We start from the raw sequence: 21,254 nt of genomic DNA on the forward strand, positions 1-21,254 counted from the left end.
CAATGTTTTCGTCAACTTTATTAGAGCTGCAAGGAGTGTTTGATTAATCCATTGATCACCTGAAAATTTACTTTGCAATTATTTAAGTGATCGGGGTCTTTTGGTTCGAGAGCACAGGTCAAACTATACAAGACATTTGAAGACTGAGATGGGATGATCAATATTCACCATGCAAAATAATGGCCAGTTTAATCCATAATGGGGATAATTCTTCTTTACAGTGAATAAAGTTCTGTTGGGGAAGCATTTAATGTTTTCTTGTTATTATTTTCACTATGAGTCATTCAGCATAACATAGGATTAGATTATTTTTTTTTAAAGTAATGCATTTATTTAAATATATTTCCTGCAACAAATACATGATGTGCAAACATTATTTATATTAAATATTATGCATTTCAACATCCGTTGAAATAGATTGGTTGATATGTCAAAATGCACATTTGTTTTTCAGCACAGATGGAGAAACATCTCTGTCTTTGAGCGATAGGCGATATAAAAAATAAAAGGTAAGCTGCAGAGTAGTGAGGCTGAGGATGCAGCCTGTGTGGAGCGGCAGCATCACCGGGATACAGGACCCTCCTCCCTCCTCTCTCCTCCCGGGAAGCTGGAGGAGCATCTTCTCCCTCTGACGTCATGACAGCGGCATCAGCTGTTAGCTCTGCTTTAAGCCTTTTCGCTGCCGATCGCTGCCTGCACAAAGGAAATATATGAGATCCCCTCCAATTCCTGAAATGGCGACACAGGAGGTACAGCTGAGCGAGACTCTGGCCCATCTCAAGACGGAATCGGACACGCTGAAGGGGAAGCTGGAGGAGGAAAGAGCGAAGCTGCACGATGTCGAGCGTGAGTGCTGAAAATGGAGAGGCCTCGATTCACCCCCTGCGTTTGCACTGTGACGGGACAGATGGCGTCCAATTGTGTTAAAAGAGCCGCGTGTCTTTCCTCTCGACAATATCCCGGCGATGCCAATTTGTCGAAAGCGATTATTGATCCGAGTGGCCTGACGTTACCCCACATTTGACGGCATGTTTTTTTCTGCCTCCCGATTCTACAGCCCAGTGCCTCCGTCCCAATTTCCTCCATGTAGTTGTTCTGTCCAGTCGTGTCTCAGCAATATGGCAACAGCAGAGATGTTGAAGGGAGATGTGGAGAGACCCGAAACTGGCTTCTCGTGAAGTGCACGTCTCGAGAGATGCTCACAAAAGATGTTTGGCGACAAGATAATAATCCCTTAATTTCGCAGAGGCCTATAATTTAATCCTTATTTCTGCCAGTATTATTAATGGAGGGTGTCTACAGTGTGATGACCAGTGTGTGTGTGTGTGTGTGTGTGTGTGTGTGTTTGTGTGTGTGTGTGTGTGTTTGTGTTTGTGTGTGTGTGTGTGTGTGTTTGTGTGTGTGTGTGTGTGTGTGTGTGCACAGTACACCAGGTGGCAGAGAAGGTGGAGGGACTTGGTCAGTTTGTCATGAAGACCCGAAGAACTCTGAAGGGACACGGCAACAAAGTTCTGTGTATGGACTGGTGCAAGGACAAGAGGAGGATCGTCAGCTCCTCACAGGTCACCAACGAGGCTGAACTCTGTGTGTGGAGTCGGTTTGTGATAGCAGCATGTGTTTGTTTTTTTTACAGTGTACCTTTTCTTTGCAGGATGGAAAAGTGATCGTATGGGATGCTTTCACCACCAACAAGGTAGCAGATCTTTTCCGTATATTGGTATTTCATTACAAACTGAACATATACAAGCTTTAGCGAAATCCTGAGATTTTTAAAAGCATTTTCACATTTAGCCCAATGTTAATAATAAATTATTCTATTAAACTTATAATCGAGATTGCCCCTTTTCTCTAGCATCATGTAGAATATCTACAGTATTAGCTGTCATGGTTGGAGGGGTAGACGTGATATCACAGAGAATCTCCACATTTCTACAGCGACTGCCACAAACGCTGCACAAAGGATCCACTCCTTGTGATTAAAGATGAACATAGACTGTCTTTAAAATGTCAGTAAAACACCACACCGTGGGTTTTTGATTTCTGGACAATCTGTAACACCTCTGATGTCTAACAGCCTCGAGCTGGCCGCTCCGCTCTAATTATTCCTGATGAATTGGATTGATCGAGTTCGGCTCACGCAGCTTTGTCTTTTGGTGTTTATCAGGAGCACGCTGTGACAATGCCTTGCACCTGGGTGATGGCCTGCGCCTATGCTCCCTCTGGGTGCGCTGTAGCCTGTGGGTGAGTGCCGTATGATATCAATTTGTTGTATGACATATTTGGTTTTCTGTAATTTTTGGTAAACTGGTTTGTTGTTTTCCGTCACAGGGGCCTGGACAACAAATGCTCTGTGTATCCTCTGTCCCTGGACAAGAATGAGAACTTGGCTGCGAAGAAGAAGTCAGTGGCCATGCACACAAACTACCTGTCTGCCTGTAGCTTCACCAACTCGGACATGCAGGTGAGATTATCCCGAATGCGCAGTAAACAAAGCAATAATGACACAGAATTCAAAAGCAACGCAGTAAAGTATCAACTTATAAAATTTGCTGGGGCTCATTTTATGTTATGCCTCTGTTTTACTAACCAATTAAGGTTCAAAGAAGAAAAAAAACATGGCTGCTTTTATAGTTTCTCTCTCTCATTATTAATCAGAAATCACTGCCGTCCATACTCGAGTAAGCTTCCTCACTTTGTTAATAATTCACAGCAGCCAGCCGCTCCTGGTTTGATGTCCTGGTCACGTGATGTTTCACACAGAAAAGACAATCCATTTATAGCCATGTGTTAGCCCACATCGACTTTAACTGAACTTCACAACTTCCTCTTCATCATCTGCTTATGTTAAAGATCCTGACGTCCAGCGGGGATGGTACATGTGCATTATGGGATGTTGAGAGTGGGCAGCTGTTGCAGAGTTTCCATGGACACGCGGCAGACGTGCTCTGTCTGGACCTGGCCCCCTCCGAGACCGGAAACACATTTGTTTCAGGGGTGAGGACACTTGTTCCTCGTTTGTCACTGCTCTTCATCACTTTTTCGACTTAACTGAATTATTTAAAGTATTTCGTCATGTTCTTCATGATTTTATGTCACTGCAGGGTTGTGATAAGAAGGCCAATGTGTGGGACATGCGTTCAGGACAGTGCATTCAATCCTTTGAAACTCATGAATCAGACATAAATAGTGTGCGGTGAGTGATTATTAATTATCATTATTCTGATGGGAAAATATTAGATTCTAGTGAGTACTGAATCTGTGTATGTTTTGATTTTTACCCATTACTCTCAGCACCAACATTTTGTCCTAATACCACTGGGTTTCACTACAAGTCAGTTATAAAAATCCTGCACATGGGGGCGTTAAGAGACTAGTTTGTTCCTAACTGCGGCTTTTCTGTTTCTTTCTTAACAGATACTATCCCAGTGGAGACGCATTTGCATCTGGCTCAGATGATGCTACAGTACGTATTCCGATATTTTTTACTGGTTTGGCATTATAGGAATTATTCCACATTTTGAAATATTCTCTCTCATTTTTTTGTAAAAAGTTAGATACAAATCTCTGCTCTGTCAGAATGATCCTTTACACTAGCTGCAGGAGAGGCTCCTATTATTTACTTCACATGGAAATGCTCTTGGTAATTTCATGCATCTAAAACTCTGTTGAAGATTCAAACACTGACCTTTGTTACAGTGCCGCCTGTATGACTTAAGGGCAGACAGAGAAGTGGCTATTTATTCCAAGGAGAGCATCATATTTGGGGTCTCCAGTGTTGATTTCTCGCTCAGTGGTAAGATATATTCACAATTTCCCTTCAGAATTACTCAGAATATTGAATCAGACATAAGTTCAAAGCAGTTCAGTTCCTCCTGTGGTAAAATGTATTGCTTTTACTTACTGTTAAAAGCCTTTCTCTCTGTGTGTGTGTGTGTGTGTGTGTGTGTGTGTGTGTGTGTGTGTGTGTGTGTGTGTGTGTGTGTGTGTGTGTGTGTGTGTGTGTGTGTGTGTGTGTGTGCGCGCGTTCGTGCGTGTTTGTTTTTTTCTCAGGCCGGCTACTGTTTGGTGGCTACAACGACTACACCATAAATGTTTGGGATGTACTCAAAGGAACACGGGTGTCTATTCTGTTTGGACACGAGAACCGTGTCAGTACACTGCGAGTTTCCCCAGATGGGACGGCCTTCTGCACGGGCTCCTGGGACCACACCCTCCGGGTATGAGATGTCTGTTGTTACAGTCGGGTTCGACAACTCTTCAGTCTGAAATCATCTTTGTTGTAATATCTTGTAATGGCGGCTGTTTCTCTTTTTTCAAGACCTGGGCTTAAGGATGAAGACACAGAGGATTAAATGGTACACAGCCCCACTGAAGACACACCAATGTTTCTGTTTTCTGCTAGAGTACAATCACAGAGAGAGAGACTCCATCTTGGTTGTACATAGAGCATATTAATAGCGTTGTATATACTCCAGTCTCATGGCCATGGCAGATTTACATATTTCAGAGAGTAATTAAACCAAATGGCACGCTTGTATTAGAGTATGAGCGAAAGAAAATTGCAAAGAAGCAGTTATGGTTACAACTCGAGACGTAAAATGTATATTGCAGAAAATATAATTGGTAGTGACTATAGCATTAGTCTAGGATAGAAGTGACACAATAAAGTGATGTATTGTATGTGCCCACAATTACTTACTTATATTATTTGTTTTTTGCACAAAAAAATGGAATGCAGTCTGTATATGGGACACAAGAATGGGACACAAGGAAACAAAATACATCTGCAGGAGAAGCAGTGAGGGTTGTATGAAGGCCTCAGAGCTTCACTCGATATTTGGCTTCTGTGTAGATGATCGATGCTAGGGAGGATGACTAGATTGGCTCATAGAAACGAATCAATATTCATTTGTAATTAAAAAATTACATATGAATGAGATTTGGCAAAGATATTAGGACCAAATATACAAATTTGAAGTTTATTAAAAACGGTAATGGACGAATTCACATATTATTAACTCCACAACTTCTCCTTTCTGTACAGTAACTCATGTGCCAATATTAATTTATTGTGAGAAAGCACATTTTAAGGTAAAGATGTTTTTATTTCCATCCCATGTGACCTTAAAATATGGTCGACCTTTTCCTGCTGTTGAAGCAACTAACTGCTCAATGTGCACATTCAATACCCTGAACCTGTGGTCCCCCAGTAGACATCTAAAAATATACATATATATATATATATATACCTTTTCATGCTGTCCAATGGCTGTAATTTCATATTTACTGTAATTATTTTACTGTAGTTTAGTGTACAGTTATACAAGGGACTGTTTATCAAAATATTACGAAACATAATAAACTGAGTTTTGAATATCATAAGAGTGTGTTTCTATTGGTTGTCTTTTTTACGTTATCTTCTACTTTTGCTCTTCTTTATTATACTTAAAACCAATTGATTACTGTTTGGTTTTTAATAAAGTTTTCCAAATTCAAGGGAGGAAGTGACGTAATCAAAGAGTCATCGAGCTCGTCTGCGGAATCAAAACAATGGTCGACTGGCAGCGCGGCGTTGCACCTCCCGTGTTTTTAAATGTGTAACAGCCGACGGGGACCGTCTCTGTGTCTCTGGGGTGGAACGATGATTCGCTGAGCGTGTCGTTGCAGAAGGAAACCTGCTCTTCGCTGCCAAAATGAGCGATGTGGTGGAGAAGACCCTGACCGCTCTGCCGAGCCTCCTGTCTCTGGACTCTCAGCCTGGAGCTGCAAAACTCTCCTCCACCTCTAAACTGGGGAACCTCATCAGAGGAATCACCGAGCTGACGTCCAAACACGTGAGTCCGCCCTTTCAAACCGGAGCTCCGGGGAAACAACACGAGTCTCGGGGCAGTTTTGCGATCACATGCTATAACGTTAGCTTGCTAAGCTGACTATGCTAACTCCAAAGTATGTTTCGTGTTCTTTAACTACATTGTTCCCCTACACGCCGAGGGTCCCGCACATTGCTGTGCTAAGTTGTAGACTGATATGAAGACAGACGTGAGTTGATTGTGTGTTGTTACTCTGAGGGTATTCGAGTTAAACATCAGTGACAGGACTGTTTTGAATGCGTGTCCCTGCTGGTGCGTTCACGTGCTTGTTCTAAGCAAAGACATTCAAGTTGTGAAGAGTCGAGCTGTCAACACGTATTTTCTCTCAGACTCAATGAAACTTCACAGTTGAAAATGTTCTTACTTATCATGTACACAACATTTATACAACTACAAAAAACATTTATACGTATTCAAATTATATTTGGGTGCACAAAATATTTCTACAGCTGTAAAAATCGTTTCACACACGAAATATTAGTGATGTTATACGTGAAGAGTGCACAGTTAAAATAAGTTCAAAGATCAGTCACTAGATGGCAGAAGGGTACCCTTATACATACTGTATATAGTATAATATTTACTATAATTAATTTTACAATTTGTTCCATGGTCGTGTAATACGTCCATCGTTTGTTCCCAGTTGCCTTTTGGAATAATTTATATTTAAATGTTTATTAAAGTATTTCAATTTGAATACAGTATATTGCCTTGGCGTGGTATGGTCCAAACAAATGGTGGTTATATCAAACTTGATACCACGTAGCCTATTCTTCTAAAGGAATAATTCAAAAAATGTAACTGAGTTGAGAGAGTAAAAGAGAGTAAAACATAAAATAGTATATTAAAATATCTGCATTCAGTTCAGGAATTTAGATTCAGTGTTTAACCTTTGCTATCAAGGCTGGAAGGTTTGACACAAGGCAGCTTTTTCCATTGCTTTTTTTTTTTTTTTACTTTCAACCTTATCCACCTTCTTGAAATGTTTGGAAAAGTAGCTGTGGACATTTCCATATAATGTCCTGATATGTAAATAGGGTTTCTTCTAACATGGTCAATGGAGGCAATCTGCGTTTTTCCTTAGACATTGGCTCTAAGAGTTTGTTTCTCTCGTTCAGGAGGAAGAGAAACTTATTCAGCGAGAACTTGCATCCATCAAAGAACAGGTGTCTTCCCCCAACACCTCCATGGTATGGTTCCTCTGATTTTCCAGTTTGGTTTTGCACAAAAAACTAGAATATTTGAATAAGTCCAGTGATGCCTGAAATTATTTATATGTCTACTTTGTCTTGTTTCATATTCTGATTCAGAGGCAGATGAAAGAGCTGATGGTGAGAGCAATCTACTGTGAAAGCCTGGGTTATGAAGCTTCTTTCAGCTATATTCACGCCATCAAACTGGCTCAACAAGGCGCTGGTCTGGAGAAAAGAGTCGGTATGTTCTTTTGTACTTGGTTGAAAAGCTCAGTCATTACTCACAATCCTTCCCTTACCCAGTGGGTCTGCATTACTCACTTTGTGTCACACAAATGTATTGATCCATCCTTCATCATCCTCCTACATTGCCATACTCCAAAACTGTTTTCTGGGCTATTTTGCAGGTTACCTGGCCGTGTCCTTGTTTCTGAATGAAAATCATGAGCTGCTTCTTCTTCTTGTGAACACTGTTTTGAAGGTGGGTGTAGGTTTTTACACCACGTGTCATCTTAAGTCTGAACAGGAATGAAGGGATGCTGATGTATTGTTGTGTTTGCAGGATCTTCAGAGCACAAACCTCATAGAAGTGTGCATGGCTCTAACTGTTGTGAGCCAAATGTTCCCCAAAGATATGATACCGGCAATCCTTCCTCTGGTGGAGGAGAAACTTAATCACCCAAAGTAAGAAATGCTTGTTGCCTCAACAGTTCAATTGGGTTAAGGTTAGTTAAATGAAAAGAATTTGCCTGAATGTTATGATTTTTAAGTGCCTCTCTAACTTACTCGTAGAGAAATCATTCGACGAAAAGCAGTCCTGGCACTGTACAAATTCTACCTAATAGCACCGAATCAAGTTCAACACATCCACAACAAGTTTCGCAAAGCTCTGTGTGACAAGGACCCTGGTGTGATGACCGCTTCACTACACATCTACTTACAGATGATCCAGGTACTTTGTTTTTCTGTGAAATCTTCACCACATTACTTGCTTCCATCAAAAATAAACTTTACACAGACACTTTGCTTTGAGCAAATCCTGTTTAATCTACTGCTGTGATTTGTGATTTTTTTTCTTTTGTTACAGGAGAATCCAGAAGGTTACAAGGACTTAACAGCAAGTTTTGTCACCATATTGAAGCAGGTGGTGGGAGGAAAGCTGCCCATAGATTTTAACTATCACAGTGTTCCTGCTCCATGGCTTCAAATCCAGCTTCTGAGAATATTGTCCTTTCTTGGTAAAAACGACCAGAGGTAATTGTTACGTAGTCTGTCTTCAGATTAACCGATTGTTAATGCAATTGTGCGGTTAAGCTCTGTTAATATATTCTTACAACTAGATTTTATGAGTCTATTCTGTGTTCACAGCGTGAGTGAGCTCATGTACGAAGTCCTCGACGAGTCTTTACAAAGAGCAGAGATGAATCACAACATTACCTATGGTCTGTCACATTAAGAGTTGTATTTCTCATGAAATGTGGTTGTTTGAAATAATTTCAATTGTTCCATAAGTCAATTACATTCATCTCTCTTTATTTCCAGCAATATTATACGAGTGTGTAAGATGTATATACACAATTCATCCCAAATCTGAACTTTTGGAAAAGGCTGCACAGTGCATTGGCAACTTTGTTCTGTCACCAAAGATAAATCTCAAATATCTTGGTAAGTTAAGATGAAAGTTTATATTTCATTCTTCTCACCTGACAATTAAGATTTCACACAATAACTCTTTTTTTGTTTGATGTTATTTTTAGGCTTGAAGGCCCTCACCTACGTGGTGCAGCAGGATCCTAAACTGGCCCTGCAGCACCAGATGACCATCATTGAGTGTCTTGATCACCCTGACCTCATCATCAAGCGTGAGGTGAAGTAGATACTGGAGTAGTTTGGATTTTTGGTGTCGTAGACTTTGTTGGCTTACAGGATTTGTTGCGATCTCTGTTCACTTGTAGACACTGGAGTTGCTCTTTCGTATCACCAACGCCCAGAATGTCATGGTCATTGTGGAGAAGATGCTGGAGTTTCTGCGCGTCAGTACAGACGACTACACTACTATTGACCTGGTGGGGAAGGTGGCCGAACTGGCGGAAAAATATCCTTCTGAGTGAGAAGATCAGGGGTCAAATTCACATTCATTTATCTCTGGTGGCCCACTTTTTTTTTCATAACTTCTTTCTCCTGACACAGATATAGACAAGAAAAAGGAAGGTTTTCAATATTTTGCATCCTGTTTTTAAAAAAAAAAAAACCTTGTTTCTTCCTATTAGTTGTGTTGCTTTTTCCTATTAACTTTATACATATGCACCAGACAATGAGTGGTTCATTGAGACCATGAACACAGTGTTTTCAGTTGGCGGAGACATGATGCAGCCTGACATCCCAAACAGTTTCCTTAAACTGCTGTCTGAGGGTGAGACAACCACAGCTTAGTCTGTGGTTTTTCATTTCAGTAATTTGATAGTGATATTGATTAGATTTCAATGCTTGATTTCTCTTCTATGGCCCAGGATTTGACTGTGTGGAGGACGACAGGAAGTTGCGACTGTTTGCTGTGGATTCGTACATCTCTCTGCTGCATGGAGAGCCAGGCAAGCTGCCACAGCGCTTTCTCCAAGTCATCAGCTGGGTGAGTTATATTTGCATAACGATCTCTATGAGCAGTTTGTAAAATTTTTATGTTATTAAAATGACAATGAAAGCAAGAAGCACAAAGTATAGAGAATGCAGTATTTGATTAAGCATACCCTACTAATTACTTTATTACTTTAATATTCTACAATAATAATTACTTTTTGCTTTACTAGAGGAAATAAAAACAATCCCATTAACAATAAATATTGGCAAAGATTGTTTTGGCCTAGTTCCGCTGGCAGATCATTTTGATACTTTTCAGTACTTGAAGCAAGATGACGAACTATCATTAGGTCATAATGTCTAAATCTGTTGCAGAGAAAATCTTAGGCGGTCCTCTTCTTTAGCTGTTTAATACACTGAGGCTTCCCCTTCTCTCTGCTCATGCTCAGGTCCTCGGTGAATACTCTCATCTGAGGGAGGAACTTGAACCAGCCTCAGTCCTGAGACTGCTGGAAAAGCTGTTGGACATGAAGCAAACCAGCAGCGAAACCAAGAACTGGGTCCTCATGGCAATGACCAAGCTCTGTGTAGGCGGGGCAAGTGTTTCTGTAGCTCAGCAGGTTTCTGAAACGTACATCAGCTCAATGGACACAGTGCTGAGACAGAGAGCTCAGGAGCTGCAGCACTTTGGCCAGGACTCTGAAGTACGAACTCGGGTGCTACCTCGAGACACTGACCTGGAGCCTCTGGAGGTAACATACATGAATGGCTGCAGAAATACAATATTTGATGTGTAGGTGTATGTATTTTATAATTGTAGTGTTTTCCAGTATATTGAAAACATTAAAATATAAAATGTATACATTTCCACTGATGCTGTCAACATTTGGTAACATGCCAAAAAAAACACAATAAAATGATTTAGCTCTTGGACCTCAGCAGAAGATGTCCCTTTGATGTCCGCCCTCTCTGGCAGGCAAATGCTCATTATCTGATGTTTGTTTGCAAAAAAGGCCTGCATACACTCGCCCTCAGTGACACACGTCAATTAGATTAATGATAGTATTTACCAGAATGATGGGAAACATGATTTCAGCCATTTCATTTCAATGCAGCTGTTTTAACATGTCTGGAGTAATCTGAAGGGTGGGGTTTATTGCACAACTTCAGTGTTGGCCAGCTAAATAGAGAGGAAGAGTAATGTTCTCATTACATGTATACAAACTTCATGTTGCAATTTTTTGTCTTTTATGGCAAAACAAAGTGTAGAATGATTAAGACTGGTGTATTTGTAAGACACAGATGGTACATGTTAATTTGTAATTCCAGCAGAAAAAAAGTTGAAACTTGCTGCTTGCGTTGATGTTTTGTTTCCAAGGTGGATTCCTCTCTGTCATTCCTGGATGGGTTTGTGTCGGAGGCGTTGGCTGCTGGCGCTGCTCCATACAAGCCTCCCCACCAACGGCAGGAGGAACTAGCTCAGGCGAAAGGTAAAAAAACATTTTCAAATATTCAGCCTGTGGCATATATGCCCCAATGTTGAATGCCTTGGTTTGAATTGTTCTGACTGTGTTGTGTGCCTCAGCATTGAGCCTGGAGCCATACGGCCTGTCCCTGCCCATCAGCATGTCCTCCTGCAGCATCGCCGACAGACAGTCTCCCACGCCGCTGTCCATGAGCTCTGGTCTGTCGGGCGACAGCACCGACCTCTCGCACAAAGCAGGGTAAGAGGACATGGTTACCTCTGAATTGTACGGCAGCCAGAAGTGCAAATCACAAAACACAATGGCAAATTATCAAACATAATGAAGAAAACACAATTACAAATAAGAAAACACAATTACAAATAAGAAAACCCAACAACAAATAAGAAAAGTGTTTCTAGAATAATTTTATCTTAATTGATTTGAACTCACCCTGATGGTTCTCCATTTTTGCTCCAGCTCTACAACTCTGAAGTTGGACGGAGTGAAGCGGGTGTGGGGGAGGGAGGGCTACCTGGTACAGAGGGAATCTGTGGAGGAAACTGCCCAGGTGGAGGTACCCAGCCCCCTGCGGTCACCCAGCCAGCAGGCGGAGGCTAACGGCTCACACAGTCAGACTCCAACTCAGACACCAACCCCCGAACCCGAACAAGAAAAACAGCAGCTGGCTGCTTCTCTGTTTTTCGGCCTCAGCTCCCAAAGCTCTGTGTGTCTGGTGAGTTTACAATTTATTTTTTCTAATATGGAGAAAAGTTAAAAAGAAAAGCAAAGTATTTGCACACTGTTCTGTGAATCTCTGCCTCTTCAGGCCTTTCCTCAAAATTCACTTTGTGAAACCCTTATTTTCCCTTTTAACAGATGGGAAAATCTGGGCCGACATCCCATCGATTCCGAAGAAAAGCCAAAGGTCAGGGCTCCATCTCGGGTGCCACTGAGCAGACGTCCAGCTCCCTCGTCTCTTCTCCCAGCACTGTGGATAACTTGCTGTGTGACAACCTTCTGGACTCCAACATCCCCTCAGAACTGTCCGTGTCCTCGTCCAAACAGACATCTGAGCTCTGTCATGGCCTCACAACTGCTAACGGCGCCTGTGATATAGAAACTAAGTTAAATGACAGTGACATAAAGGGAAGTGACCCCTCCCTCAGTGAGGATAGTGGTTTAGTAGCTGCTGATTCTGAAGATATGAATCCACATGAAGACCCAGAAAGACCTAAAGACTTGTGTCTCAGTTCTCATCTGCCCGCAGAGCTGTCTGGACTGTGCCACTCGGAAATCTCTCCTCTGTGCTCCATCCAAAGTCTGGATCTCTCAGCCTGTCATGTGCAGAAAGACGATTCCTTAGTGTTAGTCATTTTCATTCAAAACTCCTCCGACTCTGCCATTCGACAGATACCACTAGATCTTGACTCTGATGAACTAGAGGTAATGTATTATGCTAAAATTACAGATGAAGGCTAATTGTGTCATTGTAAGTCTTTCATATTGAAGGACAACTTTGTTTTCAGGTGTCCCGTGTGTCTGACAGTCCAGTGGAGGATGTGAGGAGCCACGATGTAGCAGTTTACCAGTATTCTCTGACTGTGAAGAGGCCCTCGGTTCATGTTGAAGTAGTCGGGACCGTGTCGTGCCCTGTCGGGACGCCTCAGACAGTGCGGTTCTCATACAAACTCCCGCTGACCACATTCATCAGGTGACATATTTTCCTGCATGTATTCCCAGTGCGACTGTGCGGAGACCATCTGTTGCTTACTTTAATGTTTGCTGCAGACCCTTGACGTTGTCCACAGAGGAGTACGGGACAATGTGGCTGGCCTTCTCTCACGACACAAAGCAGAATCTGACTCTGATCAGTGACGATCCAGAGCCTCTCACTGCCACTCTGAGTGTCCTGAAGAGGAAACTTCAGCTTCACGTGGTGGAAATCATAGGTAAGAAGATGATCATTGATCTTGAATAACAACACCGTCATTATAATAATAGCAACTTTATGGAGGATATGGTACGATGCTTTGTGTCTGTAATGACCTGCAATAACCCTAACCCTATGGTAACAAGACAAGTTCATTCATGATCTTATTGTGCACTCGTGCTCCTTGGCAAGATCTCAGTTCTTGAGTTGTGAAATCGTGTGTTCATGTGTTTTGATGTCAGATTGTGGGAAAAAACATGGACGCTGTAAACAAAAGGTGTTGTATATGTGTTTAAAGCGTTGAAACAACACCTTGACATGTCTTTCCAGTATTTGCATAATACCAAAGAGCAAAGACATAAAGGATCAGCTGTGAAGGGCATGTCAATAATTTAAAACGTATATGTATGTCTATCGTAAATGCGTCTCTATTGGCTTAAAAGTATGGTGTAAGGCGCTTGTGAGAGATGGACATGCAGTTTGCAAGTGGTAAAAGCTCAGCATTTGACAAGTGCACATCAAAAGGTGCTATTTAGAGCTGAATTTTAAAGTGATGTTGATTAGTTTATGCTTATGAAGTCAGCAAATCAACAACTTGTGTACCAAAATTTTCACCGAATTTCTGAGTTGTTGTAGGAATTTTCCCACTCAGGAACTCGTTTGTCCCCTTTACTCTAACACCACCTGAATGCACCATTCGTAGTTTCGCTCAGTAATCGTAACACAAGATGAGCTAACTAATTATTTCCACAGCCTTTCAGCCTTGCTGCTGAAAAAGCTGGTGGACCTTGTAGCCCAAACATTTCACATGATTTGATTTATAAAACTTTGTTTATCCCTCCCTTTAGGGTGATTGTATGCAGCTGCCTACCATCCAAACCATCAAATGCATTCTGTAGATAGGGAGGAAAAACAATCACGGTTAACGTCAAAACGTTCAGGTTATAATCCTAAAAATTATCGAGGAATTTTGTAATGCACATATTAATAAATAACTAACAAAAGCATCAAGACACACTAAGATGTGTTCTTATTAATGGATTACTGCTGGTCTATAAGTTGGTTACTGTATATTGTTAAGTAGTCAGAACCAATGCAGCTTGTAATATATTTAGAGCATGTTGCTGAAGTTAGCTTTTCTAAAGCTTTATTTGTTTTATACATACACACTCTCTATATCTCAGTCTCAAGGCGAGGTCTACCTGTGACACATATCTGTGACTTAAATGCAAGTATTTTACACTGTCGGAGAGTAACTTTTGTCACGCCGCCCACAGGGATGGAAGGTATTTTAGCTTGCCGGCTCCTCCGGGATCGTCCGTGTCTGATGCACTGCCGTGTGCATGCGGGTGCGCTGGCTGTGTGGCTGCGCTCTCCGGTCCCCGACCTGCCCGACTGCCTGATCTACCACTGTCAGAGAGCTCTGCAGGAGGACTGAGCCACTGACGCCACCTAGCAAACCGGACTCCCAGAACCTCAACTACCGAAGAGGGAGGTACACAGAGCTGTAGTGCAGAACAGAAAGGGAGACGGCTGATGTCGTACGTCACAGTGTTTACCATTTGTTGATCTGCTCAACTATAACTGTTTTAATTGTCCGTGGATCATTTGATTTTTAAGAGTTGAATTGGTAGAACAGGATCACAGCTGTTTGACAGTCATGGCTGGTAATGGCCTCGGGGCTCAACAGGTCTGTTGAAACTTGTGTGGGTGTTTTGTGTATCCGAACCATACAAAGGTCTTAGAATAATGACAGGCATCCAAAATGACTTGATACCTTTAATGGTCAAAACATTGTTTATGAGTGAAATGAATACTGAGTATGACATTCTTGCTATAAGGGAAAAATCATGAAGTTATACTGTATCTGTGCCTTGGGTCTACAGTAAGAGAGATACCATGACAGATATTATATCTAAATAAGACAAAGACATAAAGGCTGAACATTCATTTAGTACTGTATCATTGAGCATCTTACTGCTGTCATCGACTAACCGTCTTTTGGTGCTCATCAACACTGATTCAATCAATACCGGGTAAAGATGGAAAGATTAACACCGTTCTTAAAGTTGCATTTACTGATGTTATTTATTAAGTGTTTTGGAAGAAGCACAGGGAAGATACTTATATCTTTTTAGGAGTACCAAAGTAATTGTTCAGAATTTCTTGTAAGGACAAAACAGTAATCGGATAATTTAAAATACCCTACAGGTCAGTCAAGAAAATGAATATTTACAGTGTTTGTTTTCGAGGAGAACCCGTTTCTGCACCTGAAGTTTCCAAACAGCAAACAGAGGTTTATGTCCGTGTTTGTCTTAAAGGTGACATGATGTAGATATTAACCAACTGTAGCAGTTACACTTGAGTCTTACATCTATAATGCATATTTTGTCTTAAATATATCACTGATGAGCTCACTCTGCCATGTCCATATTGTCCATCTGTCACAGTGGTGATGTTTTGTTGACGCTGCCTTCTGATGTGAAACTCATGTTTCTGGTTTGTCAGTGTTCGTGAGTAGCGGATTTTAGTGTTTGTTTGTTTTTTTGATGATTATATTTTTCTATCAATGCAGTATTGAAAACATATTTATTGGATTTATATTCCTACAGAAAATATTTTATATTAATTTCACTTAAACAACAACAACAGAAAATCCTTGTGCTAGATATACTGTTTTGATCGCGCTGTGCCGGATTGTTTTTGTTTTTAGTTTGAATGAAATGTCTCAACTTGTTTTATTTAAATTTGCCTGAAGGGAAATCTTCCCGTCACCTTGTTGTCCCTTTTTTTTCTTCTAAAACACAACGTGACTCTTACCGTGTCTCTCCACTCCACTCAAACCCAGCGCCTTATGTCCTAATGCCATGGTGGTTGATTTGTGCCTGTGGTACAGAGAGAAGTCATTGTTTCTTAGAGTGCCTGTCATACATACTAACGTCTGAATAAATTCAACACGTGTAAATGAACTTGACTCTGGGTCCAAGATTGTTTATTAAAGTACAGGCGGTAATGTGTTGGACATGAGGAAAAGAAGGACACTATTAAATGTGTGAATATTTTCTTCTGCTCTTTCTTCTCATACTGGTCTGTTTTTAATATTTGCTACATGAGAAAAAATATTGGATTAATGATGGTTACTTTAAGCTTGTACAAAATGTAAAAAAGAAATACATGTTCATATCTAAAAAAAAGCATTACTAACATTGCTCCTATACTGATTTTGTTTCCCTCTAGCACAATCCACATTTCCATACACACGTCTCAATGTCTCAGAAGAAAAGAAAAATACGTCAACTTTACTGTATAGATTTGCCATGATAAATACAGTCAATAGGGGATAATTAAAGATAATGTATCTTAACTCACCTCATCAGATTACATCACATTAATGTAAAGGAAATTCTCTCCTCTCTTCTCAGAGAGTCGTCGCAGGCCGGGACAGTCGATGGTTAGCCAAGGCTGTCTCGGGGCGTCATAGTCGCAGAATTTAGGTTACATCTTGCACAACGCAATTAGTTAATATAGAACATACGTAGACTCTGTGCTGAAATTCTAACATGGTGTACCAATGGTACTTACTAAACCATATTGTTACTTTGATTAAAAACGTGTAAACTGTCAGTGAACACAATAAAACTGCCTCCAACAACAATGGAGAGCTGTAGACAATCAAAGCATGCAGATGTTTGTCTCGCCCTCACCGTGACTTGTGCTCACCAAGTACAAGTCTGTATTGCTGGTGTTCCTGTCATGACGAAACAAACTGGTACCGTGTTAACTGGTTTTTCATTAGGTGTCATGGGTAAGAAAATCCATGCACTGCTTTGTGTTGGATGAATTCTCAAACTGTTTTCCTCAAAGCACAGTTATGTCATTGAAGGGGAAAAAAAAACATCTGCTGTAACACACAAATGTAATGTTTTCTTTCTCTAAGAGGATTGTGAAGAGTGTAAGAGCATATTTACAGCTCAAATTACTGCTTACTCCTTCATTTCTGCAGTTACACACTTGAACGTCTACAATACGTCACAGTAGTTTTAATGCGAAACCTGCAGCATCACTCCGTTTCAGATTCGGCTCGAGGGATGAAGCGCATGGCCAGGCTGTGCTCGTCCTCCACAGGCTGCTGCGACAGGTTGTTGGTCTGCCTGATGCTGTTGAGGGTGCAGCCTCGACGAGGACACACTGTGTACCGAGACAACAGTGTCACCAGGATGGCCTTCATCATCACCATGGCGATGTGTTTGCCCACACACGACCGAGGCCCGCAGCCGAAGGGCTGGAAGAAACGACTGGGCACCTGTCAAACAGAGGAGGTAAAGACCGGACTGGTGTTTTATTTTTTCTTTCTTTCTTTGTCCGTTCTTCCACATATTGTTGCAATACTTACAGGTTTGTCAAAGTTCGACAGGCTGAACTCTTTTGGTTTGCGGAAGTATTCCGTCTTATGCATGAGACCAATGTTGAGAATGATGTTGGTTCCTCTCCTGATTGTAATGCCGTCGATGATGTCATCCTCCAGAGCTTTTCGCATGGTGAAGTCAACCACGGGATGAAACCTCAGAGACTCGTTGATGAAACTCTCCAGCACGTTTAAGCTTCGATGGTGAATATTTTCAGCACATTTTTCACCTGGAAGGGCGAAACGCGGCATTCATGGATTTTTGGAAGAGTGTAAGTGTCATAGATGGAAACTGAGGTTAATGCAGCACAAACAAACTCACTCGAGACGGCGTTCATTTCCTCGACAATCCTCAACTCTACGTCTGGGTTTTGTTTCAGCAGCATCAGCATGAAGAAGAGGCTGATGGAAAGTGTGTCAGGCGCTGCAATCACCATCTCCAGCACGCACTGCCGGACGTTATCTGCTGAAAGCTCTCCGTGGTTCTGTCAGACAGAAAAATGAAGGTAATGAGAACACAACAAACGCAAACGGTGACTCTATGTAATAGTTGGTCTACTTCCATTAAGAGAGCAAGACATTGACCTGTGCAAAGATGAGCTCTGTTGCAAAGTCGAGGTCGTCATCCAACTTCTCAGTTTCGTTAATAATCTGTCTTTTAATTTCAAGAAGGCTCTCCATCACATCTTGCAGCTCTTGGCTGTTGGCACAAACAGCAAAACCATTCAGTTTTGAAGAAATCACAAACCAAATGTTGTTTTGCTGCCAGAGTGAGAGAGTCTTACGCTGCTCTCTCATGTTTGTTGTAGAGCCACCCAATCTTGAAGAATATATCAGGCTTTATTAGAACTGTTTGCCAGGTCTCAAAGTAGTTTTGGATTTTCATCAGCAAGTCCTTCTCTGAGTTATTATGGATTACAAAAAACAAAAAAAACTGTCAGAAGCTGTAGGCTTGAGTGTAAGAAGTGGAAATATTGACAGGCAGGAATTACTGTCCACAGTCTGAGAGTAGAATTTACAGACGGTGAACATGCAGCTGACCATTGAGCGGCACCCTGAGGAAGAGCCTGTTGGAGATGTCCACCACTATGGCTCTCAGCAGATTGAGAGTGTCCACATGACCAGAGGAGTCAGTCATCTCCTGCAGGCTGTCCAGGTGTTTCGCAGTGGAGCTCACACAAATCGCCACTGTCCTCTGGAGGGCGGGACCTGTCAGGGCTTTAAAATGACCAAACAAAAAAAACTATAATAATTCAAATTCCAATGAAGCAGTATTTCCACTATCATCCAATTTGAATATGCAGGAGTTTGATTTATTTAATTTATTTAATGGTGCAAATATGTAGAAAGAGAGACGAAATAGATTACCTTTAAAAAAGTATGTCCTCACTTTTTTCCAGAGTGGGACATCACTGTTGAAAATGATCCCCCTCCCTTCCATCCCGACGCACTGCAGCCCCTTTTTGCTCCCAAATCTGGCGACGTAGTGGGGGCTCATCAAAACGTGATACACTGCTGAAGACCTATAAGTGAAGCCAGTCCTCGTTACAGATTCATTGTATAAACTTTTAGTGCGAAGAGTTTTTATTTCACGTGGACTTGCCTGTTTAAGATGAGGGTCTCCTCGCCGTTAATCCACACCCGGACGATACTGCCATATTTGATGTTGTAGTAGTTGCACGCTGTTCCAATCCCAGTCCAGGTGAACCTGGCGTGGGAGAGAATAGGACCGATTCCTACCAAGAAAGAAGGACCTGGGAGAGAAAAAATGTATAAGCAAGCTTCAAGTCCTCTGATGTGACTTTGATATTTAACTTTAGGTGCTGTGCTCTGACGTCCATGAGGTGGGGAGCATCATGCTTTTCCATTAATAATGTGATGCTCAAACATTTATTGAGCATTTTCTGTGCCTGTTCAGAATTGAAGAGAATTTAACCATAATTTGCCTTAATATTTATCTAAGGGTCCTGCCCCACCTCGTTGGATTATAAAACACCTTGACAAGACATCAGTTTGTACAGAACTGCACAAAAGAATTGAGAAACACACAGTTATTTGATAATAGTAATAATAATAAAAAGAAGAGGGCCTTCGCCAGCCTCCTGCTGGTCGGCGCTCCAGCCCTAATGTGCTTTATTTGTACAGCACTTTCCTTAATCAAGTTACCAAGTGCTTCACAAAAGGTAAAAACAACAATAAAACAACAATAAAATAACACAGAGATGAAGTAGTATGTTTTAAGCAGTAACAGATGCAGCATGTATAATCTCAGCTGGTAATTCTTCACAGAGTTTAGGGGCCTGTACTGCAAAAGCATGATTGCCTTTAGTCTCCAGTCTATCAGCTCAGCACCACGACCAGCTGATAACTAAACTAATTATTAAATTATCAAATTATCTTACTTCTGTCTGCTCACACCTGCAGTGACTTGTCCATGTGTATCAGTATGTAGTATACAGGATATGTGAGGGAACAGACGCCTTCAGGCTCATACCTGGTATATGTGACCGTGGTGCTCGGCTCCAGACGGTGAAGAGCAGCATTAGAAGCAAAAGAAGCAGAAGCACAGTGACCTCGGACACCGTGTCAACCACCATGGGGCAGATGGTGAGTGTCTCCAGCGCCAGCATCTCCTTTGTAACTCCAGCCACACACACACACACACACACACACACACACACACACACACACACACCTGAACAGGCTCCCCGTGTCTTCTGTCCGCCTGCAGGTGGAGTTTGACCGATGACAACTTCTGTCTCCTTTAACCAGCAGAGAAAAAGAAGCTCACAGAGCAAAACCTTCATCTGTGTGGACGACTTTCCTTTTCATCCCTCCCTTCTTCAGTGCTCATATGTGACCGAACCCTAGCACACATTAAAACCAAAACACGCCCACATAAAGCTCGCCAATGAACCATTCGTTAATGACACAGCGGTTTGTATCAGGTTGCGGTTATTGGAATGTAAAATGTAATACAATTATAATGGTGTTTTTTTCATTAGCCAACACGCTTTGCATGTATGTAGTTTATTCTCACTTTATAGTGGGTTGTATATATTCACCCTTTTACGTTTCACACCATTATGGTTAAGCATGTTTTAAAATCTAAACAGGATTAAACTGAGTTAAAAGGACCATGATGGATTCAAGATCTTAATAGAAAACTTGAGCATAGGGATATTGTCAGGGAGTCATGTGAGTGACCGTAATGGCCGGTTTCTGTGGCAGTTCATTAAAAATGACGGTTACTGATATTTGCTTTATGTTTATGCCTACCTATGAAAAATGTCCGATGACTATGTCTATCAATAAAAAAGAAAGAAACATTTTTGTATGTAAATTTCTGATTTAACTCCACATTAACGGATAACAGTGCACCATTAAAACAACAACTATAATAAAAATCTCAAACGCCACAATCACTTAATTTTTATGTTTGCACAACAGCTATTTGTTGTTGTATATAGTATTTGCTAATGTAATATAATTTTTATGTTATCTTATTTACCCTTGAATCTCCTTTCTATTCTCATTTTCTTAGTTATCACATTTTCCCCCTGTCATGCTGTTTGAAATTTAAATCTCAATCAATTTCTCAACAGTAATTTCTTTAATGTTCTTAACCCTAATTCTCGACACAAATAAATTATCAAGATGATATATGATACTCACTTCTCTTGTCCTTCCTGACCAGTTAGAGCTTTGTTTGAAGAGAAACCAGCTCTTCATGTCCTGGTTGTAAAGATGATCAACATCCTCCCACCAAATAAATCACAGCATGATTCAGGGGTTTATAAATCCTCCGTTAAG

General features: G+C 41.3%; 3 protein-coding genes across 3 annotated transcripts; 2 read left to right on the forward strand and 1 right to left on the reverse strand.

Moving 5' to 3' along the window:
- Positions 1-540: 540 nt before the first annotated feature.
- Positions 541-5,379, forward strand: gnb5a (guanine nucleotide binding protein (G protein), beta 5a). The gene is made up of 11 exons (XM_035642424.2): positions 541-846; positions 1,426-1,562; positions 1,652-1,693; positions 2,165-2,241; positions 2,329-2,461; positions 2,851-2,994; positions 3,102-3,193; positions 3,415-3,463; positions 3,697-3,793; positions 4,051-4,217; positions 4,319-5,379. The coding sequence occupies exons 1-11, from the start codon at positions 711-713 to the stop codon at positions 4,328-4,330; spliced, it is 1,086 nt and encodes a 361-aa protein (XP_035498317.1). The 5' UTR covers positions 541-710; the 3' UTR covers positions 4,331-5,379.
- A 151-nt stretch (positions 5,380-5,530) lies between these two features.
- ap4e1 (adaptor related protein complex 4 subunit epsilon 1) lies at positions 5,531-16,010 on the forward strand. Its single transcript, XM_035642367.2, has 21 exons — positions 5,531-5,834; positions 6,989-7,060; positions 7,181-7,304; positions 7,471-7,544; positions 7,626-7,747; positions 7,856-8,015; positions 8,151-8,317; positions 8,432-8,505; positions 8,606-8,728; positions 8,821-8,930; positions 9,019-9,158; positions 9,364-9,476; positions 9,574-9,692; positions 10,090-10,392; positions 11,019-11,130; positions 11,226-11,364; positions 11,584-11,839; positions 11,983-12,549; positions 12,633-12,817; positions 12,895-13,055; positions 14,314-16,010. Exons 1-21 carry the CDS (start codon positions 5,694-5,696, stop codon positions 14,472-14,474), a joined length of 3,423 nt encoding a protein of 1,140 aa, XP_035498260.2. The 5' UTR covers positions 5,531-5,693; the 3' UTR covers positions 14,475-16,010.
- Positions 15,998-20,248, reverse strand: LOC118315259 (aromatase). The gene is made up of 9 exons (XM_035642402.2): positions 19,936-20,248; positions 19,045-19,195; positions 18,810-18,964; positions 18,483-18,659; positions 18,227-18,341; positions 18,027-18,141; positions 17,764-17,926; positions 17,430-17,671; positions 15,998-17,339 (listed from the first exon to the last, which is right to left on the reverse strand). The coding sequence occupies exons 1-9, from the start codon at positions 20,246-20,248 to the stop codon at positions 17,097-17,099; spliced, it is 1,674 nt and encodes a 557-aa protein (XP_035498295.2). The 3' UTR covers positions 15,998-17,096.
- Between the last annotated feature and the right edge of the window lie 1,006 nt (positions 20,249-21,254).

Source organism: Scophthalmus maximus, chromosome 7 (genome assembly GCF_022379125.1).
Source record: "Scophthalmus maximus strain ysfricsl-2021 chromosome 7, ASM2237912v1, whole genome shotgun sequence".
Lineage (NCBI taxonomy): Eukaryota > Metazoa > Chordata > Actinopteri > Pleuronectiformes > Scophthalmidae > Scophthalmus > Scophthalmus maximus.

Coding starts and splice junctions, on each gene's coding strand:
- ap4e1 (XM_035642367.2), top strand. CDS start 5,694: ATGAGCGATGTGGTGGAGAAGACCCTGACCGCTCTGCCGAGCCTCCTG. Junction 9,693..10,089: donor TTCTCCAAGTCATCAGCTGG/GTGAGTTATATT, acceptor GCTCATGCTCAG/GTCCTCGGTGAATACTCTCA. Junction 11,365..11,583: donor GACCTCTCGCACAAAGCAGG/GTAAGAGGACAT, acceptor TTTTTGCTCCAG/CTCTACAACTCTGAAGTTGG.
- gnb5a (XM_035642424.2), top strand. CDS start 711: ATGAGATCCCCTCCAATTCCTGAAATGGCGACACAGGAGGTACAGCTG. Junction 2,995..3,101: donor GAAACACATTTGTTTCAGGG/GTGAGGACACTT, acceptor ATGTCACTGCAG/GGTTGTGATAAGAAGGCCAA. Junction 3,794..4,050: donor TGTTGATTTCTCGCTCAGTG/GTAAGATATATT, acceptor TTTTTTTCTCAG/GCCGGCTACTGTTTGGTGGC.
- LOC118315259 (XM_035642402.2), bottom strand. CDS start 20,248: ATGAAGGTTTTGCTCTGTGAGCTTCTTTTTCTCTGCTGGTTAAAGGAG. Junction 19,196..19,935: donor ACCACGGTCACATATACCAG/GTATGAGCCTGA, acceptor TTTCTCTCCCAG/GTCCTTCTTTCTTGGTAGGA. Junction 17,927..18,026: donor CAGAGCTCATCTTTGCACAG/GTCAATGTCTTG, acceptor TCTGTCTGACAG/AACCACGGAGAGCTTTCAGC.